Source organism: Lutjanus erythropterus, chromosome 7 (genome assembly GCF_056507025.1).
Source record: "Lutjanus erythropterus isolate fLutEry1 chromosome 7, fLutEry1.hap2, whole genome shotgun sequence".
In the NCBI taxonomy this organism is placed as follows: Eukaryota; Metazoa; Chordata; class Actinopteri; order Lutjaniformes; family Lutjanidae; genus Lutjanus; species Lutjanus erythropterus.
Window position 1 is genome coordinate 10081893 of NC_139323.1, and position 16253 is coordinate 10098145.

The 16253-nt window shown below is 40.9% G+C and overlaps 1 protein-coding gene across 1 annotated transcript in view; it reads left to right on the plus strand.

Annotated features, from left to right (window-relative positions):
* The window catches only part of wwc3 (WWC family member 3), a 42643-nt gene extending 28719 nt beyond the window's left edge, over nucleotides 1-13924 (plus strand). The window contains exons 9-23 of the mRNA XM_084722608.1: nucleotides 298-546; nucleotides 2359-2448; nucleotides 2541-3112; nucleotides 3192-3312; nucleotides 4600-4680; nucleotides 4770-4856; nucleotides 6377-6572; nucleotides 6736-6906; nucleotides 8621-8751; nucleotides 8856-9003; nucleotides 9288-9452; nucleotides 9613-9705; nucleotides 9797-10027; nucleotides 10120-10247; nucleotides 13052-13924. Of these exons, the coding sequence (XP_084578734.1) occupies nucleotides 298-546; nucleotides 2359-2448; nucleotides 2541-3112; nucleotides 3192-3312; nucleotides 4600-4680; nucleotides 4770-4856; nucleotides 6377-6572; nucleotides 6736-6906; nucleotides 8621-8751; nucleotides 8856-9003; nucleotides 9288-9452; nucleotides 9613-9705; nucleotides 9797-10027; nucleotides 10120-10247; nucleotides 13052-13118 (2530 nt within the window). The 3' untranslated portion in view covers nucleotides 13119-13924. The remainder of the gene's footprint in view (nucleotides 1-297; nucleotides 547-2358; nucleotides 2449-2540; nucleotides 3113-3191; nucleotides 3313-4599; nucleotides 4681-4769; nucleotides 4857-6376; nucleotides 6573-6735; nucleotides 6907-8620; nucleotides 8752-8855; nucleotides 9004-9287; nucleotides 9453-9612; nucleotides 9706-9796; nucleotides 10028-10119; nucleotides 10248-13051) is intronic.
* The last annotated feature ends 2329 nt before the right edge of the window (nucleotides 13925-16253 follow it).

Genomic DNA, 16253 nt, shown 5'->3' on the forward strand with positions numbered 1-16253 from the left:
CGTATGTTAAAGCCAGATGACATTATATTGTTTGAAATATGTGATCTGAGCTGTGAGATTATTGATTTATGGCGTGAACTCTGTGCCCTTTGCGTTTCACTGAGCAAGGCACATTTGCCTCCAGCAGAATTATTGTAAACAAACATTTGCAATCAAGTATTTCCAGCTTGTACTTTTCCCACCTCTGACTATAAATGTGTCGGCTGTATTCATGTTCGACCGGGTGCTAGGTGTAAGGAGAAAGTTCAGAATATGCTTTTCACTCTGCATCGTTTGTCTTCCCTGCTGCTCTCTCAGGGTGCAGAGTATACAGCACCAGCTAGCACAGCTGGACAGTGAGAGCTGGTCGGGGCGGGCCGAGGCAGACCGCGACCGGGACTTCATGCAGCTCCTGCGTGAGAAGGAGGCCCTTCTGCAGGAGATCATCCTGGTCAGCAAGCAGCAGCACCCTCCAGAGACGCTGCTGCAGCTGGAGGAGGAGCGCTCCAGGCTGGAAGAGGAGGTGCAGAGGGCACACAGCTCCCAGAGTCAGGGAGCCAATCAGAGGTGAGAGAGATGAGGATTTAGGATTTTTTTTACTATTATTACTATCAGACCTTAATATTTTCCTATTATTACCTTAATATAAATACTACAAAGTTCATGTTTAACAATGTAAATCAGATCTAAAAAATAAAGTGCATCATCTCTGTGTGGCATGCACATGCACACTGCTTTCAATAGTTATCATTCATACTGTCAAATTCCACTTAAATTAATTGCTGCTCACGATTTATTAGCCATTATTTATTGTGCAGTACAGAACAATCAATCACTCATAAACCAGACTGCTGGTTATCAACACTGACAACCAATTCATGCCAACAGATCTGATTCAGATATGATAAAGGCATTTTGAGGCGCCTGACAAACTCCAGGTTGGTTTACTGGCAGACAGCCAAATGATGACTTCACACGACCAGGACAAAGGTTATTTTTGTCACAAACAAAAACTTTGAAACATCATTTGTCAAGTACAGATAGAGATAAGTGTTTTAACCAACATTTTATCTGCTAGATAAAAGTGTTTTATAGGTCAAATCCATAGTATTTCATTCAGAGTACAGAAAGTATGAGTAGTGAGTGATAAAATGCCTCTAACTGACAGCAATCTATAAACCATATTTTTTTTTGAGTGGGAAGTCAGTTTCAATGGGAAATTTGTATTGTCATAACAATGTAATTTTATATGCGAGCTCCTCACATGAGATCCCTGCTACTCCATCATCTCCTCCTCCACAAATAAACCTTTATAATGGTTTTGATATGTGTGTAGCTTGAATATAGAATCCAGTTGCTTTCTCTTTTTATATCACATGAATGAATCACTGCACACACATGTGCCACATATTTTCACCATGCTATATTGATGCGCTGTAACACCGTAGTAGTCATAAATTCCCAGTGAGCTGTAGGAATTGTTTGCTCGGCCCATCCTGCAGTGATTCTAAGCAGGTTTTGAGTGTTTGGTTTGTTCAACATTAAGTATTAATGTTATAAATATTAGTGACAGTTGCTAGAGCCACAGTTTAAGTCTGTTTATCCTTTGTATACTAATGTCACAGTAAAAACAGTATATTACAAAAATTAGTGTGTAGTCCATGCTGTATAGAGTTTAGTGGTTGGCCGATATGAGCTTTTCAATGGCTGATAGCGATGTCAGTATTTAGAAGGCAGGACTGCCGTTGGCTGATATATAATGCCAATATCAAATCAGAAAAGTTATGAATAATTAAATTATTACATGCACATTACAATCCAATATACATGGTTATCTTAGCCAGCAACATGTTGTTTTAGTTGGCATTATTATTAACTAATGAAAAAGAAAACACTCATCACTAACAGTTTAAGATTAGATTTGCTGTCATTTACATTTAGAAAGATGAGGATGAAGTTTAGGCAAATGTTTACAGCAGTGATGAGTTTTTGTACATGACTCCAAACTGACTTTTTCACCACCTTCCCAAAACTCACAAGGGGAAGCACAAATGTCAGATAATTGGCCAACAGATATATGAGTCTATCATTAATACATTTAGTGTGTCGTATGAAATTGGGACGTAGCTCACGTGTTCACTATTAGTTTATCTGTGTGTGTTGTTGTCCTGCTCTTGTTATTAGAGGGGAAATAAAGTTCACAGTGCTTTCTGACGTGGACATGCTGTCTGCTGGATTTTGCAGTGGGATTAAGTTTCAAGCCAGACAGATGTTTACGTGATTTGGGGTTTTTTTAGGACAGACCCCACATTGCTCTGTATTATCTTTCAGTGCTCATTTAACTGGTTGTAAACTGTATCACTGTATACCTCCTGACAGGATCCTGCAGCAGGAGAAGAGGAATGTTCTGCTGAGGCAGCTGGAGGAGGCGACACGCATCACCACCTACCTTCACTCCCAGCTGAAGAGGTGCGGCACACACTCATTCTTCAAGCTTTCAGTTATTTTTCAATTCATGTCTGTGTCTTTTCTTATGCGTCTCTTGTCTTCTGTGCATCCAGCCTGTCAGCCAGCTCTCTGACAGTGTCGTCCAGCAGCAGCCGCGGCTCTTTAGCCTCCAGTCGGGGCTCCCTGGCGTCCAGCCGAGGCTCCCTCAGCTCCATCAGCTTCAGTGACATCTACGGCGTCCCCCAGTACGAGCGTCACGACGGGGCCGGGGAGCCGCTCGACCCCCACCTACGCTACCTGCTGCCACCGGAGGCCGTGTCCAGAGACTGCTCCATGTTCACTCCCGACCCCCTGACCCAGAACAAAACCAAACGCTCCCATGACACCCCACAGTCCCTGGCCTCCCTCTCCTCCCGCTCCTCGCTCTCCTCCCTGTCTCCTCCCAGCTCTCCCATGGACACGCCCTACCACTCCGCCCCTCAGGACTGCCCTCTCACTCAGATGACAGAGGAATACATGGAGCAGGCGGGCCGCGGCCTGTTAGAGGGGTTGCGGGCCCAGTCGCAACCCCTGACACACAGCGCCATGTTGAGCAACGAGGACATGGTTGGGCCCGCCGCCGTGCATCAACTGGACAACAAGAGTCACAGAGACAGCGGGGCTCAGGGGGCTTTCACTTCCACAGGCAAGTGAACGAGGTCTGACCCTTGTCCCAAAGAATTAGGACGACCTGATGGTTAACTGGGTGTGTTTTTCCTCTTTAGGGGTCACTCTGAGGGGAAACAGCGGCAACAGAAGCGGCAGGAGGGCCAGGAGAGTGTCTGCAGGTGTGTCTGAGGATGCTCTCGCCACAGACAGCGGTGTGTTCGAGGCCTGGGGCAGAAGGTGAGAGGAGGTCCACGCCCACGATGCTAAAACACAACATAAACACTCAGCTCCCTGGAGCAACAGCACCTCCTAGTGACAGAGTACAAAACTGCAAAATACAGTCAACTTTCAACTGTGATGGTTGTGGTTTTTATATGATCTTGTCCTCTTGAGATCTAATACCATCATACAGTGTCGATGTCAGTGTCTGCAAAAAAAGCAGGCAAGGAAATAGAATTGTGAATATAAAGTGGATTTGGATGAGGTCGCTTATTAAGGCATTATACAATAATTCACAATTTTAAAATTTATAAAGTGGTGATGTTTTTATTTTTAAACCTAATTAATTTTTCCCCGTTTTCTGTTAATCATATCTTCTGTCACTCTTGGAGAAGAAATAATTTTTTCCATCATATATATCATCATATATATTTTCTATAGCATATCTAACATCTGTCTGTGTGGGTGGGTCAGTTTTAAGCCACTTTCTTATAATGACCTTCCAGCCTACTGTAAGTAGAATTTTGATAAAACCGTTGTCTTCCCTCCGCACCACTTTAGTTATGTCGCACAACTATGAAATGGAACATTTCTTGGATATTATATATCCTTATATTTTTAATATTTTCTTCTCTTTACTGTCAGACTGCCTTTTACAACCAGAAGCTGACGTTATGCAAGACAAATATTGCTTTCTCCAAAGCAACCAAAACACAGGAGTTGCTGGTCTATCACTGCCTCGATCAGTTAGTTTGTTGGTGTTTTGTGTGAATTTGGTGAAACTGAGTTAACCTTTAGAAACACTGAAGTCACACAATTTCAGTGCCTTCGTCTTAAATAAAATTTTATTAAGTGGCATTTTAAAGTCTTAAAAAGTCTTACGTTTAACTTTCTGATATATGTAGACACCTTGTAACAGTGGTTTCCTGTCTAAATATAGCGTATATCTAAACTGATTAGATTTTTTTTTCTACAGCAGTACACTGCATAGCTTCCATGCTGGTACCCCTCTCTGCATCTACTGTAGTTAATACACTGACTATCATAAAGTTTCTATATATATATATGTGTATATAGAGAAGTGACTCATACAACCCGGTATTAAATTATCCGAACTAACCCTTTAAAATCTGAACTGTTCTTAAATTAGGTAGAAATATCACATTCACACAGAAACTGCTTATCATAGCAAAATAAAACAGAAAGTGCACAAATATGTCATGCATCAGGCTGTTGTGAGTCACTGAACTGTCTTCAGAGAGGAAACCAGTTTGTTTATTTGTTGTTTTGTCGTCCCTCCAACAGAGCAGAGGAGTCCGATGAGATGTCCTACATGAAAGAGCTGCCCTCAGTGAGCGAGCCCACCCAGATCCAGCTGGGACTGTTGTGAGTAAACTGTTAGTGCAGACTGTACGTGGGTGGTGTGGTCAGTGTCTAACTCCATATTCCACTTTGTTGTCCTTTCCTCTTTACAGGTGGGAGTCCAGTTCTCAATCTCTCCGGCTACATCTGCTGCAGCTCAAGAGTTTGAACAGGTCCATTGTGAGAGACGGCTATAAAGTGTGAGTCCTCTCAGCTCTGATGATTAAAGCAATGCTTCAACAATTTGGGAAATATGTTTATTTGCCTTCTTGCCCAGAGTTAGATGGGAAGATTGATACCAGTCTCATTTTTGTGTGCTTCCCAATACTGTCTGAAGTGAGGAGACTGTTAGCTTAGCTTAGCACAACTGGGAAACTGTTTGCTTGGCTCTGGTCAAAGGTGAACCAACTTCTTTAAGCACTGCTGCCAGACTCAATTTCATTTGATGGAGCAGGTCAAATTTGGGTATTTATTTGTACTTGATCATTAGAGATGCAAGATAAATATGGGGCTTGCTAAATTATCGGCCTATCAGAACTATATCAGTCTCTATTGGCATCTGCATATATTAGTCAATAAATGTATTTTTGTATATTTTACATGTATATTTGAATTCTCAGGCAAATGCTCCTTAAAGGCCAAAAAATGTAAAGGTTTTTTTTTTTTTTTGATGAACTTAACAAACTGAAACCAAATTAATTTTTAAAGAGTCAGAACTCGTCTTTGTTTTTGTTGTAGTAGTGATGTCAGTCAGATTTGGTTCAGTCAGAGCTATGAAATAATAAATCATCCATCTTTGCATTTCTTACCTCCAGTGTGAATTAATTACATGTTATATGAACTTATTTTTAAAATACAGAAATGTGAAATTGACGCTTATCTTATTGGTTTTGACCATAGAAAGCAGGTTATTATCAGTATTGCCTGAAAACTAAAAGGCACAAGCTAAGTTCTAACATAACACATTTTATCTTGCGTGTTTAGTCCAGCTCATCAGCCCCCATAAAAACACAACATGTAAGTGTTATTCTTCAGTTTTTGTACAGATTAAACAAGTGTGATGTATCATGTTACAAAGTGAGAGTTTGCCGAGAGAAATTCTTGAAAGCACCTCTGGCAGGCTGCTGTCTGGACGGTGCTGGCAGTGCAGATTTTGTTACCCTTAGTCAGAGCCTGCTTCTCTCTGTTTCCAGTCATTATGCTAAGCTATGCTAATAGGCTCCAGCTACATATTCAACAGACAGACATGAGAGTGTCAGTCTTCTCATCCCTCTCTTTGCAATAAAGCGTAAAAGTGTAGTTTCAGCAAGGTGGCAGAAAAAAAGGACATTGCTAAATGTCAGTTTTACTATGTTACAGGTTTCTACCACACGAACAAAGCTACACAGTGAAAATATATCTAAGGAATTTTACATGTTTACATTTAGGGTAGACAAAACATTTTATACACCTCATGATGAACTGACTGATGTATCTGTCCCTTTTAAGAGAACTACTAAACTTTATACTCAAGAAGTGATGACATTTTAAACTTATTCTTAGAGCAGGGCAGCAACATGTCTGCAAACATCAGTGAGTGATTCTGTTGATGGTGATCAGGATACTGAATCTCCTCTGTATCTCTGACTGAGGACCAGTAACATCACGTTCACGTCACTGTGTTTATCAGTAAGTAGAAATCTCATGTTGTGAACGTCGATCTGTGTGATCTGATGTCCAGGTACGTGAAGGTGCACTTGATTCCACTGGACGCCGGCAGGGCCTGTGCGTTTTACTGTTGTACGGCGTTGGAGCCGCAGTCCCATATGAGTTTCAATGAAGGCTTCTGCATTCCTGTCCCTGCAAACGCCCTGGCGGTGTGTGCTCTGCAGCTGTCCGTCTGCTCGCTGGGACCTCAGGCTCAGGAGGAGCTACTGGTGGGTCTGAACGTCTGAGCAGCATCTGATTGTCCATCTGGTGACGGACAATAACTACATGATTTTGTTCTTTTAAGATCATACAAGGGCTTCATCATGCATGTTGGCCAACGTTAATCTGCTGATATATAAATTACAGTAATGACACTGCGTGTTCCTGCAGGGCACCGCCCAGCTGAGCCTTGCAGAGTGCGAGGGAAGTGCAGAGATGGTTTATCACTGGCTGCGAGTGCAGATGTTGAGCGGGATGGATTTACCCAAGTCTGAACACAAGAGTCTCGGTCTCCGCAGACACCACGACGGCCAGGAAGACGAGCAAAGGCCCAGAGCCATGGTAAACACACGTGTATTTGTTCTGTAAATAACAGCAGGGTGGAGAAACAACATGACAGCATAGTGCAAGTGTGGTATCAGCCTCAGGAGGTGGAGAGAAAGAGTCTTACAGTACATTAATGAAAAGAGAAAGGTAAATATGTGTAACTAATAAAAATAAATTGAATATGATAGTGATATTTCTAATATTATTTGGAAAAAGCTTCTGTGTTACACTTGATTGAAAGGAAGAATACAGCTGTTTTTGGGGGGGGTTTTTTGCAACAACTTTAGTCCACACAAAGCACCTTATTCAAATTGAAGATTTTGTTTGAGTTCATTTATTTATTTATCATTTATATATCATAAAATATAACAACAGACATTTGAAGCTTCATTCAAAAACTTCAATAGAAGCTTTGAATGTAAACAAAAAAAAAGACATTTGGCACAGCCTTACAGATATATATTTGGGATTAAATATGCTCGTGTGTAGCTGCCCTCAACCAGCAGACACTGCAGGACAAAATTACACGACGTGAAAGGATGGTTTAGTAGCATCAGTGACGCCCAACTTATTTTCTCTGTGAACCCTTAAAATGAGGTTGTGTCACCTTGTAACAGGTTATTGCCTTAATGTGCATGATTATACACAAATGAAAACATACTTATAAATATTACATTAAACGTCTGCCATATTCTGCTCATAAATGCCTGTAAATCTTACACACTGGACCTTTAACATAATATATATGTACATTTTATTGATAATATAATTTGGAATAATTAGAAAAATAATTAACACATACTTAATGCAAATGCCAACAAACTGACCCGTCACCATGACTGTTATAACAGTAAAATGACCAGCTGATGCAGGAGAACTGATCCAACAAACAGCAGTCGATGTTTGACAGAGGAGGAAGAAAATGAGACATTATCTACCTCAATAGTCTCACAGTCTTTCATGCTGTACATTATGCTGTAAAACTGGTCAGAAAGTTGCTGAAATGTAGGTGTAAATTGATCACAAGCAACGAATGTCAATCTACATAATAATATATTTTTGAACTTCCAGTGCAGACAGGAAGTTAAAACCAACAGTCAAAACCCAAAGACTCGTTTACTATCATAAATGACAAAGAAAAGCAGCAATTCACACGTTTGAACCAGAAAATGTTTGACACTTTTGCTTGAAAAATGACAAATGATTAATCAGTTATCAAAATAATTGGGCTAATTGACTAATTGATTAATCAACCAGTGTTTACAGCTCTACTTCTAAGGCGGCTTCATTTGACGGATTTTAGAGGTCTGGAAAGGTGATAGTATCTAGCAGTTTAAAAGAAAAGAGATGCCTTCAGTCATCTTGTGGCTTCTCTGAGAAGAATGACAAAAATCCTCAGCGCTCGAGGGAGGATATTATGGGCTCAGGTCAGGACACTGGAATATAAAGAGCTTTCTAATGCATCTATTTGCTGGAAAAATATCAAAAACAGAGGTGTTACCAGAAAAGAAATCACTAATTTGCTGTATAAAATGCACTGAAGTGTGAATTGTGCATTGCCTTTGGGAGAAATTCCTCTTGATACTGTTGTTAAGCGGCTGGTAGCCAACAGTGTGCAGGTGTGCAGCTCATTAAAGTGAGTAATCAACAAGAATGTGTCTCGCGAGCCAACCAGGCTCTGTTAACAGCCTGGTGTTGGTGTGTGACAGTTTGCTCTGTGACATTTCAGGACACTGTATGCACCTTGCTGTCACGCACCACCACCACCACCACCACCACCCACCTGGAGGAGCGGGAGGCAGAGCTCGAGCTGCAGAGGCTGGAGAAGAAGGATGAGCCGGGGGAGGCGGCATCGGAGAGGTGGCAGCATTTTCTGCTTGAACCGAGTTCGGTCATGTCAGATACAAAGTTCTCTTGTTTTTTGCCTCCAGCGAGCGTTAAACTGACGGGGGTGTATGTTGCAGGAGTTGGCAGGCGGAGTCGGTGGACAGCGGCTGCAGTAACAGCACGGCGTTCACAGCTGCCTGCTCAGAGGGCCTGTGTGCAGAGGGCATCTGCATCACCACTGGAGGGCGCTGTGACCAGACAACCAGCAAACTCTCTATAGTGAAGGTGAAGTCTGCAGCAGTGGAGCTGTTTATACACTGGCACTGATGCATTAAAGGGATCACTTTTGATGTGGGGTTGTATGAAGTAGATGGTGGTCAGCACACACACACACAGTTTGGAGAATCAGGTGGAGTACTGATGTAGGAAGCTAAGTACTGTGGACAGGGTGAGCAGCATGTACTCCTGCAGCCTCTCCAAACTGGGGACATGCCCGCCACCACCTACTGCAGCTGATGCACTGACTGTCGATGCTGATGTATTAAGGTGTTCCTGATTTGTCGTTGCAGGTGGAGAAGGCCACCATGACAGAGGGCCTGTTCCCAGAGCCGGTGCGAGTCCGGCCCAAAGAGAGGGGCGGTCGCTGGGGTCACGCCTCGCCATTCATGCGCAGCAGCACCATCGTTCGCTCTCAGACCTTCTCTCCTGGCGCCCGGAGTCAGTATGTCTGCAGGGTGAGTTTTTGCCAAACATATGAAGAAAAGCACTTTTTAATCCTCTTAATTTGAAATCTGTGTGGACAGCAGGCTGTTGACTGGTGTTTAAAACTCGGTTGTTAAGATTTCTTCTTTGACAGCCCTGTGTGAATTAAAAAAAATTGTTTTTCTCTTTCAGTTATATCGCAGCGACAGTGACAGCTCAACTCTACCAAAGAAATCGCCCTTTGTCAGGAACACGTTGGAAAGAAGAACGTTGCGATATAAGCAGGTACAACCTTATTTATTCTCAAGTTTGGATATATAAGAGTGTTTAGTACCCAGTTTCTGAGGTGTGTGTACGTGTGTGTGTGTGTGAGCAGCAATCATACCGCTCCTCCCTGGCCGAGCAGCCGACGCGTACCTCTCTGGACCTGGAGCTGGATCTCCAGGCCTGCAGGACGCGTCAGAGGCAGCTGATGGAGGAGCTGAGCGCGCTGAGGGAGCTGAAGCTGCGACTGGAGGAGCCTCAAGCCAGGGAGGACACAGAGCTCCCCCACTGGGCCCTGAGGGACGAGCGCTTCCGCTGCCTGCTCAGAGAGGCCCAGAGACAGGTGAGACTAGAAGCAGAGCAGTTGCTGTCACTTTACAGGCCACGTGAGACTCGTCCTCGGCCAGCGGTTGACTCTGTTCTGTCCGCTAACAGGCAGGCCAAAGCAAGCAGGAGCAGCGTCAGGAGGAGGCGGCGGAGAGGAGGCTGAGGAAGGCTTCCAAAGAGGTTCTGCAGATGAGGGGGCAGAGCCAGAAGGAGCCCCTGCCTGTGCAGACGTTCAGGTTGGGATCGAGTTTTGACATTGTTCCTCCTCCGGGAATGTTTCTATCACACAGTAGTTCTCTTTATGAGGACAATATTTCTTCAGTCCAATTTAGATCATTCTGATTAAACAATTCCATGTAAAGCTCCAAAGCATTCATCGAAATATAACATTTTGACATGAACAAACTGGTTCTGCCGCTGTTGAAAGACTAATCTGCCAGAAATAAAACAGAAGAAGAAGTGGTTCGAGTTTGGTAACCAACAGTAAACAAAGAAGAAGAATTACTTTCATCCTCACATCGTACCTTTGGAACAGTATTAGCTTTTTTAAATCTGTGAAGATGTCTAACAGAAAAGTTGTATCCATTACTGACCAGGGCTGCATTTCTTAGCTTCAGTGTACCTGTTCTATGAAGGAACGTCTTTTTCTACAGGTGTTTCCCAGACTGTCCCTTAGTGGGTGGCCTACAGGGAGAGCGGCTAAGATACATTGTAAGCTGTCTTTCGCCGCATCCATTGATCACTTGTAAAGGCTCATAAAGAATGTTTTAATATAACAAGTACTGCTATAATCATTTTACCTCAATCTAATATGACAAGCTGTCATATTAGCTGTGATTAATAAAGATCATCTACTTAAACTGTTTAAGAGTCCAGACGAGACCTTGTCATAATAAATATGTTGTCTATATCCTGCAAAGTATAAAACATGATATAAATCAGGACATATAAGACAGTCTGAAAGGTCAGGATAAATGATTGAGCTAAATGGGTGAATTTTTTTTTTTTCTTATACAGACAAATGATCTAATACAAATATGTTGTTGTCACACAATATACACCTGTAGCACATTTCATTGCAGTGTGTGTGTGTGTGTGTGCGTGTCTCTGTCAGCACTGTGCTCCTCTGCTGGCAGTGTTGAGCTCTCAGGGTCAGTCTGGGGTTCAGACTATTAAAGACTAACCAGACAGTCAGAAAAGCCATGTCATCACTTAAACTCCATTACATAAAAGAAGACCATAAAGTTCCACATTTTTTCACAACTTAATGTTATGGATAGATTCTATGTTCTATTAGGCCACTATCGTGGTAAGAATAGACAGATTAAATAACAACACTCTCCTGATGTGTTATGCACAGAAGTGTTGTTTTCATAATTAATTTTCATGAAGTTAATTTTAAACTAATTTGCACAAGTAGCCTAGATGTGCACTGTACTGCAGCTGTCCATTTGAAAAGCATAAATGTTGGCCTAGTAAAGCTAAAACTGTGACAGGATGAACAGAGCGCATCACTAAGGGACAGTTTACGAGTGTTTTAAACTGCCCTTCTAAAAGTGAACCTTTCAGAAGGTGAACCAGCCTGTAAGCTAAAGGGAGACGTTCAGGTACACGTAGCACCAAGGAGGCTCTGGGAAACAGCACCCTGTTCTGTTTCTGTCCCTCCTGGAAACTCATCTGTGACGTGTCACCTACACTCAGACGTGCAGAAAGATTAGAGATATTCCAACCGATCAGAATAAGTGTTTACATGATTATTTTACTATGGAACAGATTATCAAAGGTTTACATCACCCCGCTCAATCTGATCGAAAATTCCTTCCAATCCTGTCATATCAGGCCGCATCTTCTGATTGAGGTGAGACACTTCTATTCTGATTGGCTGATTACTCTGATTATTACTGGGATATTATATTAGGGTCCATGTTAATGCAGCCACTGAGATGGAAGTCGGAGCGTCTTTAGCTTCAGTAATGTCACATATTTACAAGTGAACCAGAATGTCAGCAAACAGTCGTGGTGTGATTTTAACATTTTTCAGATGTTTTCAGTCTTTCTGAGTTCCTCATTGGTAATTCTTGGCAGTCTGCTTGTCTTCTGTAGTAAAGACATCAGGAGTCGCCTTGAGTCATTTAACTATTATATACAATATATATAATATATTGTATTATATAACATATAATTTACATAAAGTTTCAGAAACTCCTGTAGCTTAAACTGGGCTGCAGCCAGGAAAAAAACTGCTGTAGCAGCACTGAAGGTGCCCTGTGGTGTTTTCTTGTGAACAAAGTTTCTATTTACATTCAGTGCTTGTCACCAAAACACATTGTGTGTTCCATGACGTGTAACAAACATGTCAAATGTATTTCTGTCCTAAAAGCAAAATTTTAGTTTTTGAAAATTTGGAGACCTGCAGTATTTACACTCATGTTTGTGAGTTAAATAATCCTTTGTAGGTGCATTGCTGTATTTGCTGGTGTTATCACCACATTGTCAGGGTTATTATAGTTTTGTAATTTTTTATTATTTTTTATTATTTCTTTTGTAATTTTTGTTTTCATTGTAGTTTCAGGTTAGTTTACAGAGTCAGTTTGCTTGTTTCAGTTTAGTTTTATTAGTTTCAGAATTAGTTTTAGTTTTTATATGGTGCTGTTAGTCAGAGATAAGTTCAGAATAAGTATAACAGTACAAACATTTTGTCAAGACAACTGACCAAGTTAGTGCTTAGTTTAGTAAGTACACACTGTTGTTTCATTTAGTTTTCTTTTTTCTAAAAGGTTTCATAAAAAAATCTATTCTAAAAATGTTCACAGGGACAAAGAAAAAAGGTGAAAATTATTATTTATTATATTTTGTCTTTAAATTCACTACTATACATTTTCAACAGAGAATTGTGTTGATGAAATCACTGTGTTCAGCAGCAGGTGGAGGTCTAAGTTGTAAAAGTAGCATCTTTATTTTGTGTACCAGTGCCAGACTTTTATTTTACAAAGTCCATCAGGATGTCTGTGAAAATAACTTGTTTTTTCTTTGTTTGCAGAGAGAAGATGGCTTTTTTCACTAGACCAAGGTTCAACATACCTCCTTTGCCAGCTGACGACGTATGAAAACTTGCCTCTGTATTATGTGACTAAACATGAAGTATTTGTCAAATTTTCTGAGCTCATGAAGTACAAAGTTCTTTCTACGGAGGACGCAGGCGGGGCGGTGGGGGCGACACGCAGATGATGTTGAAGATTAGAAGGTTTCACATTTTCAGAAGTGTTTGTGCGGCTATTATAAACACGAACACACTAGACACACACACAGTTATCGACAACAGCACGGCTGTTCATTTCCTTTCTGGGGAAGACGCGGCCTCTCATAAGGAAGCAGTATCTCTTTACTCCTGTATGAGTTACTCCTGTTGTTTGTGCTTACAAAAGGCTGGAAGACGGGAACAAAAGTCGGTTTGGACAAATTCACTGTACTGTAACTTATTTTATAGTACTTTTCCTTGAAGGAAATTAAAAAAAAAAACGCTTCCTGCTTTTTAAGTGTATTTTGTAGCTTTGAACAAATAGCACTTCAATGTTTTTACATACAGTTAAATGGAACTATTGTCTGATTTTGTTTTCTGTTACCTAATTCTTAAGAGTTATTTACATAAAATGTCACTTTGTAATCCACTTTTATTACAGATGTCATTGTCCTTTTGTTGTTATGTTATTAAAATTAATATTATTTCATGTACTTTTCATTATATGGATGAATATATGAAACACTGTATTCAGATTTTTTTATGATGTCTGTATGAACATCTGCAGTGTTACCTCTTGTGAAGATAAAACCATTAAACCACACCGTGACGCTCGGCTTTTTAATCAGTCATGTTTCAGGTAATAAACAAGATTTATTTAATCACACATCATATTCTGCGCACACAAACATTTTCTTTAAATGTGTCACGGTGTTACACGTGATTTTTCTCTAACCGCACACCGGTTGTGATGACCCACTTGAGTGTTCTTGAGAAGCCCTACCACACAGCAGGCAGGCAGGCAGGCAGCTGTGTCAGCTACTCATCTTGATACGACATCCTGTTTCAGCCTCTCCACACAAGCCACCAGAAGCCGGGGAAACGCAGACAGTCACTCAAGTACAGCAGAGTGCTGGTGGAGCTGTTTCGCATAGAAAAATGCACCTGAGCCTCCTCGTTCTCATGCCTCATTCCCAAGGAGAAAAATGCAGCTCGCTGTTTGAAAATATGCCCGTAACCCTGCAGGCAAACCAGTCCCAGGTCTCTGCTTGTCTGTCTGAGCTGTCACATTTGGGGCGAGAATCACAAACGCTGATCAATGCGTTTCCAGTCTGAAGCAACACACTCTCACCTGAAAACACTGCAGCTCAAACACTTTTAATGATAAGAACAGAAGAACACAATTAATCCACTGAGGATGATTCCAGCGCAAAATCAACATAAATGTCTGTACTATCAGCTTCTGTATGTGGTGTTTGACCATTTTATCGTGACACTAAAGCTGCAACAATTAGTCATTCATCGATTAGTTTTCAACTAGTAAATTAATCAGCAACTATTCTGATAATCAATGAATCATTTTGAGTCATTTTTTAAAGAAGAAATGTCCAAAGTGTGGGTCAGAACAATATATTGGTCAGCCAGTATTAGCCTGACCTGGCACAGCTGTATCAGTTTATATTGGTAGTGGCATATTATGTTGTGCTACATTTTTTAATCAGACAGATTAATCGATAATGACAATAACTGTTGCAGCCCTACATGGAACCATGTAATTGATTGACCAAAATACCTGTTTTTATTTGTTTTAGCCCATTTTGTTTTGACAAATAATGTACAATTCACTCAACAAAAACATAAATGCAACACTTTGTTTTTGTTCCCAATTTTGAGTTGAAGACTTTGCCATCCTGGGAAAAAGTTTGGTATCTGTTGCCCTCTGTGAAACAGCTATAGTGCCGTGCGTATTAACATGTCAAGAGACCGAAAACTTAAATCATGTAATCTGTCAGTGAACGTCACAGCTGCTCTCGTGGCAAACCATTAGCTTGTGATTTGTAATAAAAAGGCTAAAATGTGCAAAAACACTGTGGCCTTTTAAACATTCAGCAAGTCAGCGTCTTGTTCACATGTAAAACACTTTCATATGAGAAAAATACATTACAAATAATGCTGAAAACAATCTGCCTTCTCTTAAAACAGTATCTACCTTGTTCCATAAAGACAGAGTGAATATTGTCATTTATACTCTTCAGAATACAACAATAACTCCGTCCAGCTGGGCAAATGTTTGCCTTACAGACAATAAGAGAGATAATAAGTCTGATGCAGCATGTCACTGAGAGGTGTGTCACTGTTTACTTATCATAGCTGAAATCTTTACTGGTCCATTCTGCAAATATACAGACATCAGACGATTCATCATGCTTGTCAAATATTTAATTATACAACACGTGCACACGTGAGTCCCAATACCTGTATGTTAAGTCTTTTGTTTACAAGAGTAGGTGTCTCAACCAACCAACCATGAATTTTTAATTGTGCTTTTAAAGAACTAAAGATTGCTCTTGACAAACTGTAAAGGTAATTAACATGGAGTAGCACCAGTAAACATTACTCATGGTGTTGTAGCAGGTGGAACATAGAGAGTTTAAGGGGTAACTGTTGTATTTTTCAGCCCTTTTCCCCCCTTATTGTGGGTGTGATTGTGTAAGTGTAATGGAGACAACAATTTTTAGAATTGGACTAGTACTGAGGGAGCCGGCAGAAACACAACTGAACTACAGCGTAATTCCTCAAATTGCTTTTTTTTTGCCACAGACAGGCTCAGATTGTTATTCTGGCAAGTGTCTGGCAACATTATGAAAAGGGTTGTCACAGATATGACCTTTTTTGAAGAGTAATATCCTCTTTGCTGCTACATCGCTCCACTCAAAGCCCCCAGATTTCATTGACCACAAGTCATTTTACCTCTCTGGTCTACTGCTGTCTCCAGTAGCTTTAACCCTTTACAAAAACAAAAAGCAAACATGCCCAAACTACACAAGAACACAAACAAGCTAACTGATCAAGGCAGTGATAAACCAAAGAAGTAAAATGATTTTTTTTTAAGTCTGGTCACTTTGAACAGTGTAATATAGCTTCTTACCTTTTCATAAAGTGGTCCTTTCCATAATGTGGTTGAAAAAGTGGTGGTGCTTTTTTTTTTTTTTTTTTTAAAAAG